Raw genomic sequence first — 17007 nt, 5'->3', positions numbered from 1 at the left:
TTTGGTACTTTGAATTCTCCATCCATCATTAACGTAGCACGTGTATGAAACTGAATGATATGCTAACAAAAGTGTATTTTATGGAATATGGTGATGTCACCTAAGGCTCAATCCAATTCGTACCTTCGCCGCCGTCGGTGATCACAGACGTAGTGAATTCATTTTCAGTAGAAGCTCCCATACCACGGTGCAGCATCGTCGCGACGCGCTCGCGCACTTCTCTCTCCATATTTGGCTCATCCGAGTACATCTTCTGCACATATATTATAATATTTTATAATAATAAATGTTTCATACCTACTATCTCTGATTTTATATTTTATCTTGCGTCTTCTAGCGTTATTTAATGAAACTTACCGGTCAGTATCTAAATATCTTGCATTATATAACAGTTGTACGTAACACTCGACAATAAAATAAGCACATAGTTTTTTTTTAGGTTTGTAAGAACTTAAAATTATAAATAGTTACTCGGTATAAAGGTTATTCGAAGAACTTTAGAGGGTGATATTGTTTATTCATTGCCATACATTAAAATAAGTGAAATTATTGTTTCAAGTTATATTTTATTAAAACAATAATAAAAACTAGTCTTACCGTTATCAATCCATAATCGGATGATGATTCCGAGAAATCTCGATTAGGATGTTTAGCATAAAACACGCTGAGGTCATAAGTCATCTTCGCCTCGCGTACTTTAGCCTCCCAGGTCTGCAAGCAGATTGTAAATTACTCCCAAACAAAATAGTAATATTTAAAATACTTTAATTACGCAAATAAAGCAGTTACAGTTATGAAAAGGGATCAAGTTCGAGTTCAACACTTGAGTTCGAAACTATGATAAGCATAATTAAAATACTAGTATTCGAAGCTAAGTAAGTATATATGTATAAAATAACATAACGTCGTGACAACCACAAGGGCATATCCAAAATTCCAAACTATAGAGTTCTGATTCATCTTACATTTATTTACTATAAGATTCATAGTTCCTATGAAGGTAATGTCGTCTTACCCTAAGAGTAACAGGGACACCGTTGGCGTCTTTCCCAGGGTCTGTGAGAGCGAAAGCGGTGCACGCTGATCCGACCTCATCGACCGCCACGAATATCAGTCCCACTAAGTCCTTGTGTGTCCGCACTGGGTTTTTTGGGAATGGTACCATCTTGTCTACCATGAATTTAGGCCTACAATACAACATTAAACACGGATGTGTAGATAAATCGATCAATTGTGCATGGGCAAATATTCGCACGGCATTTGATATATCTGAGCTAAGGACACTCAAGTGTCTACAAACACAGCGCAATCGCATTAGTGGGGTTATTCGCAATGCAATGTACTGCTAAAATCAAATTAAAAAAATGATACTTTACCTTAACATTTTATACTGGTACGGTCCCTTGTTCACTTTCTTGCAGATAAGCAGCATGTCAGTCAGGAGGAAGGCTCTGACATCTTGCTGTAAGGAAAAATGTATCTTGTAATGGAGAGTCATTTGGTACAAAATGAATAATCAAATCGCTGAGGTAATATGCTGCGCTGATGGACAATCGCGAGTGCACTACATCACAAAGTAAGTTATTTTTTGGATTTTTAATGTAAAATTAAAGTCCATGCATTTGATTGTTAGATTTTAGTACAATCAGTAATATTTAAGAAGTCATACTAAATATAATTTTATACAATACGTATTGTTACGAGTATGTACAATAACAAATGTTGGAACGAGAATCCTTAAAAATCCAAAATCATTTAAATTATATTGGATGACAATAAAGCTACGGGTTTCGGATGCATCCGTGAAAATCCGTTAGTAAGATGGAAAGATAATATGAAAAAAATTAGAACTTTTAGTTCACAGCCAGCAATTATCTAGGATGGACAAAGAAATCTAATGACAACAATCAATGTTATGTTAAACCCTTGCCTCCTTCCCGGAATCCTTATAGCGTAGGTCTCCTTGAAAGATGAGTGTCCTCGAATGGCCCGGCAAGCAGTTAGGCATCGGCGCTTTAAGGTTCAAACTTGACAGCGAGCGAAAGCATTTGTCCAACTCTTCGTCCTTAAAGTCCTGTAATTAGAGTACACTACACTGCAAAGTACTGTCGGAATACAGTACTTTGCAGTGTAGTGTTCCGTCTGTACATACTGCTCTGTACATTTTATACAAACAGCAACAAAATGTTTGTGCTTTTTATGCAAACGGCGCATTGCAATATGTACAAACGGCGCTAATTTTTTTTTATTGCTTCTCCCATTAAAAAAATCCTTAACTAGTCAGTACAGGTCAATTTAAAATGAAACAAATATTAATAGACAATTCCGATGCCCGGCTTGTATAACGACTTAGAACGTTAACGTTACATACGTTTAAAACATTGTGCTATCACTGTCCACCTCGAATGGATAGTAGAGGTGGCACGATATTTTAAACATACTATTTCCGCCACATATTAGTGAATCATTATGCAAACCAGTTTGTGCCTATTATATTTGACAAATATATTAATTTTACTTATTGAGCGCCTTAGTCGCGCTTATAATCTTTTTCCTACGATGGCAAGGCGCCATGGGGACAGGCACCGCCCCGTAAGCCCGAGGCGAGTTGGAATATGCCCGATGACACGTTTGTAAAGCTATTTAAATAGCAAGCGTGTGGACGGTCGTATTCGGCGCACCTCGGGCACGGGGTCGTGCGTATACGCGCTTCGATGCGCCTATGCGCGCATTTATTGTTAAATACTGCCTGCCGTCATGACGTCGCCAATGTAACAGGAAGATTATTAAGGTTTCAAACGCGACTGATACGGTCAATATGCAATCACAGATAGTAATATTGCAATAACTTATAAGGACAAAATGAATGTGAAAGAAAACAAAACAGCTATTAATGACACTAGCGCGAACATTTGGAGGTGCCACCTTACGAGTTATGTTCTACATTTACTAGTTGCTATACTAATATGCTATAGAATGTTTAACTCGTCACCAATAAACATGTGATAGTCGTGATGACAGATGTTATGCATCGATACTAAATAATATTTATACTATAGGAACGGCTATTTCATGTTTACTAGTATGGAGGCGAAATCAGTAAACCGAAATTAAATTCTTACTTCTAATAACAGCCTGGGTTACTATGCTAATTTACATGTAGATATTGTTTTTGTATGTTTTGATTCGTGTCACATTAGTTACTATTACTTAAACATAATAGCCAAAGTGCCACATTTCAAAACAAGTTTTTTAATTTTATATTTTTTTTATTATTTTTTTTCTTATTTTATTTATTTGACCTTAATTTTTATTTGTTACTTATGCTTATTGAGCGTTCCACTAACCGAGTACTACATTATTGTATTTTTAAGTATGTTACAATATTTTTTTCAATTCCTCATAGTCCAAAAGTATAAAAATCTACGCTTGCCACCTAACATGAAATCGTGTAAAAATCTACAGTTTTATGTACAATTACTAGATTTAAAAGCTTGCTACCGCATCATTTTTAGTTTTTCTAGTTATTACGAATACAATTAAATCATCAGCTAATAATGAGATTAATTTAAAAAATGAGACCTTAATGTGTATTTCCATTTTTAAATAGGTATTGCACAACCCTAATAGGATCCTTTAGAAAAACAATTTTCAACGGATATTGTGTTATCAAGACACAGCGCTATGTGTTACTTCCTTAAAAACTATAAAACTACTAAACTACACATCTAACATCAAGATATTGAAAATTATGTACAATCTTACAATCTATTTATGTACAGTTTTTAGTAACAATCGCGCTGTGCCACCGAAATTCATCACTGACTTGTATAAGGGCTCAAATGTGATTTACATTATTTTATGAAAATCAGTGACCAATTGATCAGATAGTTAACACATCTGATGAATCCAAATACCAAAATTATGTCTGATTGAGATAAAAATTGAAATAAAATATAATCCGTATTACTAATGTAAAAAGTACAGTATAGTTAAGATATGTCGCCTGGATGCTTGTGAGATAAACTCCCATAACGCCCGACAACATTCTATTTCCTACACCATACGATTACGATGGTATAGATAACACGGAAGAGACTGAGAAACTAATCCATTGTCGCTTGACAACATGTTGCACCCAAATAAATCTCGCAAGTTGTACCTTCTTATCAGGTAAAAAACCTTTTCATACAATTTTTTATATTTTTTTTCTTTTTATAGATTTTATTTATTTTTTTAGCCTTTTCATAGACATTTTTTATTTTTTTTTAAACTTTTCATAGTCATTTTTTTATTTTTTTTTCGAACTTTTCATAGGTATTTTTTATTTATTTTTTTTTATATTTTCATAGGCATTTTTTGTTTTGTTTTTTTTTCTTTTTCATAATTTTTTTTTGTTTTTTTTTTTTATATTTTTTTCCGTTTTATAAGGCATTTTTTCCATGGTACTAAAGGGTATGACTAAAGATGTAAGAAAAAATGGTTGTTGGGCCACCGCATATCTCACTCACCATACGAAACGCAACAATACATTGTGGCTAGGTAGGTTTTCTGTGAAATAGAGGTGCCACTCCCGTCAAACCGACCCATTCTCGCTGCGGACGAACATGTCTACAGAATGGTTATACCACTTCAAAATACACAAAACGAACTTGGAGATAGCATGCCTTGGTGCTCGACATTTACTCGCGAACTTTGGATGTTCTCAGTAATAAATGTAACCGAGGATGTGACATTTAATGATATGAAACAATTAAAAGGGGTATATAAATAAATTTAAAACATATTGCACCTAACCATTAAAACAAACATTAAATCTAGTAAATACAATATCTCTCTAAAGAACCCTGTAAAAGTTGCTATAAACTGCATGAGGAAAAAAATTGAGTAAGCAAAAACATTTTAAATTATCTTTTTTAAAAATATCACCAAATAAAATCGACTTCAAATCGATGTTATTTAAGAACTAAAATTAACAACATACGGCCATCTAACCACAAAGAGTCTTATGACGGCATAAATATATACAAAATTAGGAGACACCATAATATCTATATATTTTAACAATAAAAAAAATAAGGAGACTTTTGCGTGTCTCTTTATATAAAAGAAAATACAATAGATGTTTATGAAAATTCCCGCGTCACTTATAAACTTAGTGTAACAAAATTTCTTGGTATTCTGTGGAGTATAATGCCGAAGCTAACAAATCTATAAAGTTCTTTACATATATTACAATATCACACCTCCCACGCTCATAAAGATCCACAATGATATCAGAGGAATCGTGGATAAGTTGCTGAACTTAAAAAGGAATAGGAAAGGATGGGGGGGGGGGGGGCAAGGAGAGGAGGGTGTTTGGGCCACCGGCAATCTCACTCACCATACGAAACGCAACAGCAGGCTGTCACTTCACGCTGGTTTTCTGTGAGACAGTGGTACTCCCCCGGTCGAGCCGGCCCATTCATGCTTTAGACAAATATGTCTACAGCGTGGCTCTACCACTTGGAAATAGTTAAAAGAGGTACCTAAGTTCATAAGTGTCGTGGTAAAATTGCAAATGCACAGGAAAATAGAAAAAGGCGTTATAAGGATCTAAACAGATTTGGATTTAGGGAGTGCATTAGCTATACAATAGCAAATTTTGACGAACATGCGTAGTTAGTACTTTACGCTAAATTCAAGCGTACATGCTATGAAAACACATCCAATCTGCAATTTTACAGCTAGCTCACAGACCTAATCACGCCTGTATATACCCTTTATTAAATTCAAAACAACTATACCGAAAGGTACTGCACAGTCATTTTACAAAAGACTGTGAGTTTTGGAAGACTCTAGAACTTATCCCTACGTGGAAGCTTAAAAATGGTAGAATACCCAGGTAAATGCAAGATGGTAAATGCCGGAAAATTGATGTTATCACAGTTAAAGTTTGATTCCGGGCATCCCGTAAGGGTAATGGGTTCTTAAATCCGGGTACCTGCCATTTAGAAGGCAACCCTAAATTCCATGTGCATGTGCGTTATTCCAATTTGCTGTAAGTAGGTTGTGCAAACACTACTTACGAGTTCGTAGGTGTCGATGATATTTGACAGGTGGTCGATCATCTCCAGCTCTTGACGCTGCCGGATCGTGCGGTTCACATCTAGGACGTAGTTTTTGGTAAATGCTTCCTGTATGAAAAGATTAATATTTCAAATATCTTATACACCTTCTACAAAATTCGATCCGCCCGCGTGGTCTTATCTATAATTATGAAAATGTCCGCTACTCTGGTATAAAAATTAGCTATAAGTCAATTAGCTTCACTAAATGCTTATACAACCTGAATTTATTACATCATTGAATTATGTATATGACATCTCTCTCTTCCAAGCTACGCATCCTATGTGCTGGTCGACAAAAATTACTTCGTGTATTTACGCATGTGTAGATAACTCCAAGAATAAAACAATTCGTTAATGCTTCATTTATCTACGAAAAGTAGAAACTGGCGTAAAATTGCTGAAAAGGTTATTAATGTCAATACAAGTTGTACCTACCATCGCCATGAGTAAAGTCCGTTCTGGTTCTCCTTCCGTGTGCGTTATTATTCTTCTCAGCAGGAGGCTATATTTGGTTAGCCTTTGCATTGGCTTGGACAGAAAGTCCGTTAGGAGTAATCTGGAAAATGCATTGTTTTAATTTCCATGTAGGGGAGATTGTTCTCAATTCTGAACATGTAATTTCGGAGATGAAAAATATATTTTCAAGAATGATATTATTTAATTAGTGTTATTCGATTCGGATCGACAGTTCGAGGAAAATATAGGTTTCCTAACATTTTGTTCGTAAGTGTTATAAAAGAAAAACAATAAGAATTACAGAAATGGTGAGAGATTTTTTTAAAATTATTGTTTATATTAATTAATGTAGGTAGGTAAAATTTGTGTGTGTTTAAAGAATAGTTAAAATTTAATTTTGCATAAATAGAAGACTTACCACAATAGTACAAGATCCCTAGTACACTTGTCATCGTTTATTACTATCAAGCTGATTTTTCGTGAGTAGCTTCTTTTTGACTAGACGCCCAAGTTTTTCCTTACAGTAATGTTGGTTAATGGTACCCTAATAAGGGTAGCAAGGATAAAATATGTTGATTTGACGAATTTTAAAAAAATATTACTAACTGAATTTCTCTTTGAAATTAAACTAATTTTCCGGATTCTATCGCGGTTTTTTGTTTTTTATTTTTCTCCCGACGTTTCGAAGCTTGATAGTAATTATTTTTACATTAAGTCTTAGTACTACAACTTTTAAGCGTAGGACCAAGATAACATACCACGCAATTTGTAGGACAATGTGAGTGGTAAGCTATGCAAATGTTAGCTAACCAATAAAAATAAAATTTGCTGGTTAGTAATTATTTTTTATGACCTTGTTTATGATACATGTTGGACTTCCTAACCGAACTATATATTTTGTAGGATAAATATTTTTTCACGTTATTTAGATAATTATCTCGATAGTTAACAAAGAAAAATTCGGTTAGCAATAATTTTTTATAATTCGACAAATCAACATATTTTATCCTTGCTACCCCTATTAAGCTACCATTTACCAACATTACTGTAAGGAAAATTTTGGGCGTCTAGTCAAAATGAAGCTACCCACGAAAAATCAGCTTGATAGTAATAAACGATGACAAGTGTACTAGGGATCTTGTACTACAAATGTGAAACTAATATATCAATAGTGACTTTTATTATAGGAGTAATTGGTTTAGGTGCTTACCGATTGCAAGATTTGTTGTTGTGGCACCATGTTAAGTACTCTGCAAAGTCTACGTTATTTGATAAGGACTTGAGATAGTCCAGGGATTTGTTCTGTCGGCTTACATATTTTTCGTATGGCGTAAATATCTCGCGAAAGCGACAGAATCCGCCCGACATCAAATCCGTGTTAAATCTGGAAAGTGATAATTTTGTGAAATATTAATGAGTCTAACAACTTTTTAGCACAGACATTCTGACTGTAAACATTTGTTGCTGCAATGCTTTTACATAATATTCGTTCGAGATAATTCGGTGCGCACGTTCCGTTAGTTTGGTTGGTTACTTTATTACTTTGGGGATTTAATTTCCATTGTCACAATACTCTAACAATGCAATAAAGCTGAAAATATTAAACGTCTAACATAATCATAAATATTTGATATGCTATAATTAGCTCTGTTAAAATTGTACAGGGCATAAAATGTATGATACATTATAACTTTAAGTTTTTATAATAATGAGTGATACTTACGGTATACTTTTTTCGACAGCATCTGTTAACATTGGAACGAGTGTCTGTTCCCAAAAGTATAAATTTGCGTTCAGAATATCCGGTATGTTATTAAATAGTTTCTCTGTATCTATATCTAATATTTTACCATTATCTTGAAGTGCGTGTGCAGCGGCCATAAATATCTGTGTAAAAATGCAACCTATTATACATAGAGTCGTTGCTGCGTAAATATTAACGAAACAAAAATACCGAGAACTAATCAAGTATGGAGAAATATTTTGCAGACATTATAGTGAAGTGTTGGTTTATAGTTTCCAAATGCGATAAAAGATAAGTAATGATGACTTGGATCTTATTCTCCAATTGACGTTGTATTTCAGTGTTGTGGCGTGGTCCTGTTATTTTACTCATTCTCTGTAAGAAATACCTATAATTATTTATAAATATACTCCACTTTTAAATGCTTGCATAAGCTCTTTAACCTTTTTATAAATCTGTACCTTGCTTAGTGTAATTATACTGTGATAGCATCACATAATTATTGTATAAATAACTAGCTTTTGCTCGCGGCTTTGCCGGCTTGAAATATTTTTTTTGGGATAAAAGTTCCATTGTATGTATTCCCATGTTTCTTATTTAGACAGACAGACCGACGCGGCGAGGGACTTTGTTTTATAATATGTAAGTCAGGATTTAAAGGGATTTGAAAAATAAGTTTTATATTTTTTTTATCAAACACCGCCTAAATAGTATAATTAATTAATGAATACGTTTTATTTTCATCTCACTATAATGCTAAATTTAGACTAACAAGTCCTTGCAGCAATATATTGCGCAAGATCATTTAGATGCGTTTACATAAGTAGCAATATTTCAGTAGGTATATATACACAGGACTTGCCGCAAATACTGTAAGGTTCATAATTTGAAGGAGAATTCTTGCCTGGCTTGTTTGCACAATAAATTTGCTTGTGGAAGTCGACTCCTGCAACTTTTCTTACTAATCTAAACTCCGTATTAGGCATGTTAGTGATCAATCAGTATGAAGGAGTACTAGGTGTGAAACGGCTTTACCGATTTATTTGGCGTATCTCTGAAATCCAGTGGAATAACTCATAAAGCCAGCAAAAGCCACGGACTTTATGATCTGAAAGTATTAATACTGTTACACGGATGCGGCCATTGTTGATAATATTTGGGCCCAAAATCCTGATTGGAAATCGTATTATTTTGTCCAATTTCATGCGAAATCTTTCTCGTTGTGACCGATGAGCTGTGAAATGATCTGCCGGATTACCGTGACACATTCCACAATGTCGCTCGTGTTACACAAATATATCGCGAAATTTAATATAATGCGAATATAAATATATATTTGTGTATTCTATCATTGATATGATGAAGTCTGACAATAGTTTATTGGATCACAGATTTATCATTTCGCAATAAATACGAAAATACCTTGACCAATTCCTAAAAGACTATGAGATGGCATTACAATATTAAGCTATTGTTGAGAACGACACGGTATTGTTTGACGTGGCAGAAATTGAGGAGGCAGCCTGCCCGTAACAAATATTTTCCTTTTTGTTATTCGTCCGTAATAAAACCACCCTTTTTTAGAAATTCCAATAGAAATCTCAGGACAATCTCGCGAAGCAGAAAGGATGGTCTGTATTTTCATAGCGCTTTCCATTTAATTAATTTTATTTGTAGACTTAAAGCAAATGCATAACTCCGCATTAACTTTAAATATAGAGACAATTGCGGTTGCTTTGACGAGTTAATTATATTTTTTTAAAACGTTTCCTTTTCGCAAATAGTGTCGCACTCAAATGTGAGTAAACTTACGCGGTTCAAAGTACTCCATAGAATTATTTGAATAATCACACGGGCCAATTTTTTCGGTAGTTGAAGAGGCCCGTGTCAAGTAGTGGAGGAGCCATAACCTTCAGTATTCATATTATTATTGTAGGCTGTTCTTGTTCAAGATAGCCCCCTTATTCATATACGTAATTTATCTAAGGACGGAGATTGTGATTATGCCCTTACCTCAACAATGGAGACTAGATGGCGTATGTAGTCCGCCTCCGTAGCCACCAACTCCCTGATGGCAGACTGGCGTTGCTCCTCAGTCTTGCTAAGGCCAGCTCCTAAATACAAAAATATAACTTGGTTATTTTATATTAAAATTGAATGAAATTAACTTGTATTAACTGATCGACTTATGGATTTAGAAGTGTGGAATTTCGCACACGCGTTATTATCTAGGATATCTGAGCATTAAGAAATAATATCTAAATATTAATCTGTTAAGGGGTTTATACTTATATGCCATTAGGCTAAAGCTATTTCAACCAATGTATGCAAGTAACTAGGTGTCATATACACTACACAACTATATTCGTGAAGACGTACGATAAAATGTGAAGACTATTGTAGTTGACATTTGACAATGACCTTGAACAAAACAGATAATAATAATAATAAATCTTTATTTGGATTAATAATATAGGTTTGTTTTTAAAAACACTATGTTCGAAAATATCTGCATTAGTAGGGTAACTGTGTCGCAGATAACTGTTAAGTATGAATAAGTTGCACAGTCAATCAGTTTATCAAGACATATTTGGCAAATATAATTAAACACTTGAAATAAAACCTCGCGGGTAAATTAATGATGCAATATTAGTTACTGTTGTGTCCCAAACGCGTTGATTAATGACAGATCTGCGTGAGCGGGGGACAGGGTGTGCGGCGAGCAGCTGCGACGCGACCCTCCCAACCGCGCCGCTCTAAACCAACCTCTGCTCATGCCGTTTACGTACTTCCAAATTCCGTTTTTATGTACCCATTAAAAGGTCTACACTCAAGCTCGATTTTGCGGCCGCGCTGACAAAGGTTTTTGTAATAGAAGTGCCCGGAAAACTGGGCACCGCGACTCAAGAATAGAAACCCTCACCAAGTGGTCGTGAGAACGAGCCAGAGGTCTGCTCATAGGTTTTGGGATGCTGGAATCCGTGTGTATATTTTGATCGAGAAACTGGCTGGGTAAATACAACCAGTGTTTTTTTGTTACCAAGCAGCATTTTGCAAGGAATATTGTATTTATCAACATGAGCATATCCACAATACTCGACGATATCGCAGACATGTGCCCACTCCCGAGTGGATGGCCGAAGTTCACAAAACTAATTAATATTTCCGTGCAAGGAACTTCTCAAGCCTAATTATTATACTAATTGAGTTTTTTGAATTATATTCTAATTTAAAATAGGCATTAATACATCTATCTTTGATTTTCAATTGTTTTTCTGATTAGCGTTATGAATTTATTAAACAGTCAAGTCATATTAAGCTGCATGGAAGTTTAACCACTTAATATTGCATGCAATTAATTATGGATATGCAATAATAATGCGTTTGTATTCTCCGTTGAAGGCGACAATAGTTGTAGGCGATAAGAAGACAATATTTATTATTAAATTCCGCAAACGCTAATAAAAATTTTAAAAGATAGTATTATTTAAAGTAGTTAAAGATTAGTTTAAAATTTTCAAATGCTTTGCTGAATATCGCTTTAGTTACAGAAATGTAATTCGTCCTCACTTTTGTGTGAGGGCGGGCGCTTTGACTGGCGACGCTGCCGCAACAAAGTGTTGTGGCCGTAGACTGTGTAAACATAAAAAAACTCCCGCTCACCTACTAAAAAAGGTTTCATTTAAAAATAATGTTCGCCATTCAATTTGGCCGAATAGTAGTTTATTGATGCAGTTTTATTTCTTATAAAATTGAAAATTTTAACCACTAACTTTTTCGGTGATTCTCGGAATGGAAAGATACCCTTAGTAGAATGAGCAGTTTCGGAGATAATTTAGAATTGATAAGGAATGTAATGTTTTGACACTGTATTTATAAGGAATTTCTATCCCGAATATGGTTTTTCATTATAATATGTATACATTCGTGGTTGATAAAACCCGAACATATAATCATGAATGTAGTAGCTTTAAGTATCTGTTTATATTTTCTGTATTCTGATTATAATTTCCTCTGTTTTATAATCGAATCAGATTATTTATGATGATAAAATGCGTCGCACGAATACGCGAAATAAGAGCATATAATTCAATAAAATAAAATTGTCACAGGTACGGCAGTGTTTACTCTCTAGATAGTTAACAACCGTAAAGTCCTACCAATGCGATTATACCGATATTAGCTTTCGTAATTTAAACCTAACTGACATTTTAATCGAATAAGTATGACTTTGGGACCATTATGTCAAAACTACCGGTTGTTATGCTCCTCACCTTTGCTGTCGTAATACTCAATGAGGTTTTCGATGCGCTCCGCCCAGCACAGGTAGGCGAAGGCCCTATCTGAGATGGGGGCGAGGACGAGTCCGCGCAGCGGTGGCACTCCATTGCGGGTGTAGTCCGCAAGCAACTGCACGAGCTCGAAGTCCGCCTACAACCATACACATGTGTCATCCTGGGAACTTACAAACGGGGCTGCATACATCAAGACAAGCGATCAATATATACTGCAAATTACACAATGTTTTGCATATCATGCAGCGATAAGAGTCACACGACAGTCCGCGCGCACTTGTTAGTCACCTCCTATGGAATGCGCAGGCGTTGAAGGAAGGTGTAGCTTAGGAGACTTTGGTACAAGGCGTATTAAGTACCCTATCACCACTCTCCCCTCCCACCACGTCAAATCGAAGGAGACAACTAGCCCTTATGCTCGGACCATAGTTAATTACAGTTACGGACCTGTGACTACAATTTGTATATATAAATCTGGTTGGTATCGTCTATACGTGAGGGGTATTTTTAAATTTTTTGAACAAAAATACGCCAATGACCCCTGATCCTGTTGACCAACACTTCATAATATAGTTCACAGACACCGCTGGATCTCCTTCTGATACTGCGGGGTAAAAGGAAGGTCGATTTGAAACCATCGAAATTCCAAGCATCTCATGCGGGACAACCACGGAGATCAAATTGCAGACACAAAAATTGAAAGCAAGCAGTAAAAACTTTCGACATAAAATAACACTCAAACCCGAATGAACAGTTTGTGTGCAATCGGATAAGTCGTTGTGCCGTAATTGGGTGGTTATTAAATCACTTAGAACGAGGTCGCCGCGCCTAGCCGCGGCAGCGTGGCTCCTGTGGCGTGGCTTGCCTCTTAATTCTATAATTTGCAACACTTACCTGTTCATCGACGGCGGTGTGAAACACACCAAACTCTCATAACAATGCTACATTAAAATATCTGTAAAAATGTATCAAAATAATATTATATCAACAATAACTTGTGTTAGAAAAACGTATCAGTCCGAAATTCTCAAGTAGGTACTCTTTCGACGTCACATTTTATTATATGAATTTCACATTATTAAAGAAATAATTGTAAAGTATGAAATGAAAATTATTAATGAGTGCATTTAAAATTTAATTATTGGTATTACAAGGGATTAATTACGGCAATTTGTGTATAGCAGTCTCAGCACATTATGAGACGTGATAAAGATTTTCAATTTCAGTTTTTTTGTTATCTATGTATTAATAATATTAAATCTAGGACACTTATAGTTTCCGCTATAACATTTTATCAACCTATGTAAAGGGTTCATCCACTTTTATATTAATACAATATCTGAATGTAATTAAAAAAGTTAAGTTTTCTACTTAGTAAATGGTCAAATATAATATGTTCACTATAATTAATGACATGCATGATAAAAATTACAAAGTACCTACGTAAAACTAGTATAAGATCAATAATGTTTAAAACACATTGACACAAGGTACTGGCTCGCTGGTGGGGCGTCGATGAAAGACTTAGCCATATATCGTATTTAAATACTAGTAACATATAACGTTCATCTCAAAATTTGTTAACGTGGTACTTAGTAATGTATAGGAAATTAGTGGCAGGACTGGAGTGACGCAAGTTCGAATTCGCTGTTTGCTTTGTTTTTTTTTTATATACATTTCCGTTTTTAGGAGAACGGCAAGCGGATTAGGGGCGGAATGTTCCCGCACGGCAGTAAGTCCCGAAATTTTAATATTACGCTTCACTGATCTAAAAATCAAACCATTGATGTTTTAAAAAAAAAACAATGTAAATGTTCCGTGGCTGGGCCGAGCTTGAAAAAGTAAGAGGCTTTTGTGAACCACGCTGGCCTACTGACGAATTAGATTTTAAATTCATAATCCTTTAAAGAAACTGACAAATGGACGCTTAGTTGTTAATTACTGCTTTAATGAATAGTACCTCGCAATACAACTTTTATATAGTATAAAATAAATGTGTGTACATATTATGTTTCATTGACTACAAAACGGCTAGAGCGATTTTAATATATTTTTTAGGTAATCTTCAGATTAGCGTAGCGGATGAATTTCTGAATGGTAGCAATCGCATCGCCAGAAGTTATCCGGCTATAGATAATTAATCCTACTCATGAAAAGCCGAAGCGGCTCCCGAATAAATTTTATGATCGAACTCATATGAGAAAAGCTCTAAGGGAAGTTATTTTAAAAAGCCTTTATTTCTTTGCATAAGCTTTGGCAAAGTTATTTAATATCGGTCCAATGCTGCCACCGCTCGAGGGAGAGTATAGTTTGCTGGAAGTCGTAAAGCTTTGACGCACCACAATGGCTATAAATTTATTAACGTTTTTATTTGTATGTCATTAAATTAGCAGCTGTTGATTGGATGATAACGCTGTTATCTTTTTATATAGCATGACGATAGGAACAAGTGAGTATTAAACTCAAAATTACTTCATGGACTTTGGCAATTATTTTATTAATAGCTACATTACCTCTGAGTGCTATATAAAGAGCTTTTTATAATTCTCGGTTATGGAGGTAAGCGCGTGCGAAGCTGCGCGCAAAAGCTACTTAGTAACATATTTGTTGTTCTTAAAAGAAAAAACTGAGAATTAAATGCTATGTAATTGCAGTTGATTATAGCATCTTAGACCATATATTTATAAATCATTAGAATTCATGCAATTGAACAACGTAAATGTAATATTGCGGCTTATTTCCATTTAAAATAAAAACCATTACACAATATTGAATCAATTAAATAGCGTTATGTACCTATAGGGCGTTTCTTTAATTATGTTGTGCTGAAGATGTAATAGGCAATACAGTTTTAGTGAAAAAGTAATAGTCATGTAAGCGTCATTATATTGCACACATTTTTTTAAATTTAAACAAAAAAACGTTTTTTGTTGAAATATTTAATGACCGCGATGATTTATATCTCATTAATTACATTATAATTAATATGGATACAAGCTTTTTCATAACTTGGGCGTCGCGTAGTACGTAATGCGAAGATATTGTTAATGTAGCCGCGACGTAGCAGACGACTTCTGTGTCGTAGCACATCGCTATTTTACGTAGCACAGTAGAATTTAATTTTAAGCAAACTTTATATTTATGTCAAAAGGTGTAATTTTAATCAGTTAACGGATCGGTCACTACTAGTATTTAGTAATAAAATAAATATCATTTGTTTATATTGTTCAAGTGAAAATGTAACGGCATACCGCGACTAGCAAGCCTACTCGTCGTCGCATCGCGTGAACTGATAGACCGGGCGCCTACCGCCGAACACGCAACAAAACAAAAAAGAATACCTGTTGTAATTATCGATGGTGAAACTTTTTCTACGATAAAGCATTAGAACATTTTGCAAACCCTTAATATGTACAGAATTTGTGTCTGAAAAACAAAACGAATGTGTTTCGTAAACCATTACAGTATCTTTTAATTGTGCTAATGTACCAAAACATTTTTAAATAGATTATGAAGTAAATTGAACCCTTTAACCTTATTTTCTTAGGTATTACAACATTGGTCTATCATCCTATCTAGTTCCAAATAGCGAAACATTCGGTTTAAGGGTCTAGGCTTGTGCTATCTACCGGATTATAATAGTTACGCTATATTACGTAGAATCAAAATACCCGAACACTGGAATTGAAGCCGTCAGTACGTTACGATGATGTTTTTGTTTCGTTTCGTTTACGTTTTGCTGTGTTCGGCTTTGGCAGAATACATGATTTTGCTCAGACGTATTGATCGGATTTAAAAGGCCTGTGACGAGTCAGGTGAGTTGTTAAGCCCCGACGTTACCCATTTTTTTATTACTTATTATTGAAGACATACGAACTGATAACCTAACAGGCAGTTTTTCATAGATAGTAATGGTCAAATTACTATTACTATTGCTAAAATTCCGATGTTTGTATTCTGACCACTAATTGGCTGTTCCTCATAGAGTCCGTGAAGAAACTCATTGCAAGAAGTAAGTATCACAGGTGGGGATTATTATTGCCAATTACAGTTAAACAAAAATACTTTTCCATTGGTTATATAGTTGACAGTAGCGTAGCTAGGTAACCAAAGGTTTAGAAGCAAAAAAAGATAGCCCCGCCCGCCCCACGACCGATGCGAAGACCCGTGCGGAAGCAAAAAAGGTTTCCTATTTAACTTTTTGGTAGGTGAGCCACCTTCAGGGTGAGTAATAGTCGTAAAGACTGTACTTTCACCAAAAAAGGGTAAGGTATTATGATTGATTTCATAAGGTAAATGAATAAAAAAGGTCTTGCAGCTTTACAGTTTAGGGGGCCTCGTGGTCTCGGAGGCCCGGGACCACTGTCTGCTTAGCTTTTGCTAGATCTTCTCTTCTATGCTA

The 17007-nt window shown here is 35.1% G+C and overlaps 1 protein-coding gene across 1 annotated transcript in view; it reads right to left on the bottom strand.

Moving 5' to 3' along the window:
* LOC115444839 overlaps nt 1-17007 on the bottom strand; it is a gene marked incomplete in the record, with an annotated part of 53593 nt that overhangs the window by 4632 nt on the left and 31954 nt on the right. The window contains 10 exon segments of the mRNA XM_037443757.1: nt 598-711; nt 1016-1187; nt 1377-1462; nt 1931-2074; nt 6069-6176; nt 6546-6666; nt 7777-7950; nt 8290-8453; nt 10324-10424; nt 12585-12741. Coding sequence (XP_037299654.1) covers nt 598-711; nt 1016-1187; nt 1377-1462; nt 1931-2074; nt 6069-6176; nt 6546-6666; nt 7777-7950; nt 8290-8453; nt 10324-10424; nt 12585-12741 — 1341 coding nt within the window.

The sequence above is a fragment of the Manduca sexta genome, chromosome 27 (genome assembly GCF_014839805.1).
Source record: "Manduca sexta isolate Smith_Timp_Sample1 chromosome 27, JHU_Msex_v1.0, whole genome shotgun sequence".
In the NCBI taxonomy this organism is placed as follows: Eukaryota; Metazoa; Arthropoda; class Insecta; order Lepidoptera; family Sphingidae; genus Manduca; species Manduca sexta.
This window is presented reverse-complemented; position numbering and strand designations above follow the sequence as displayed.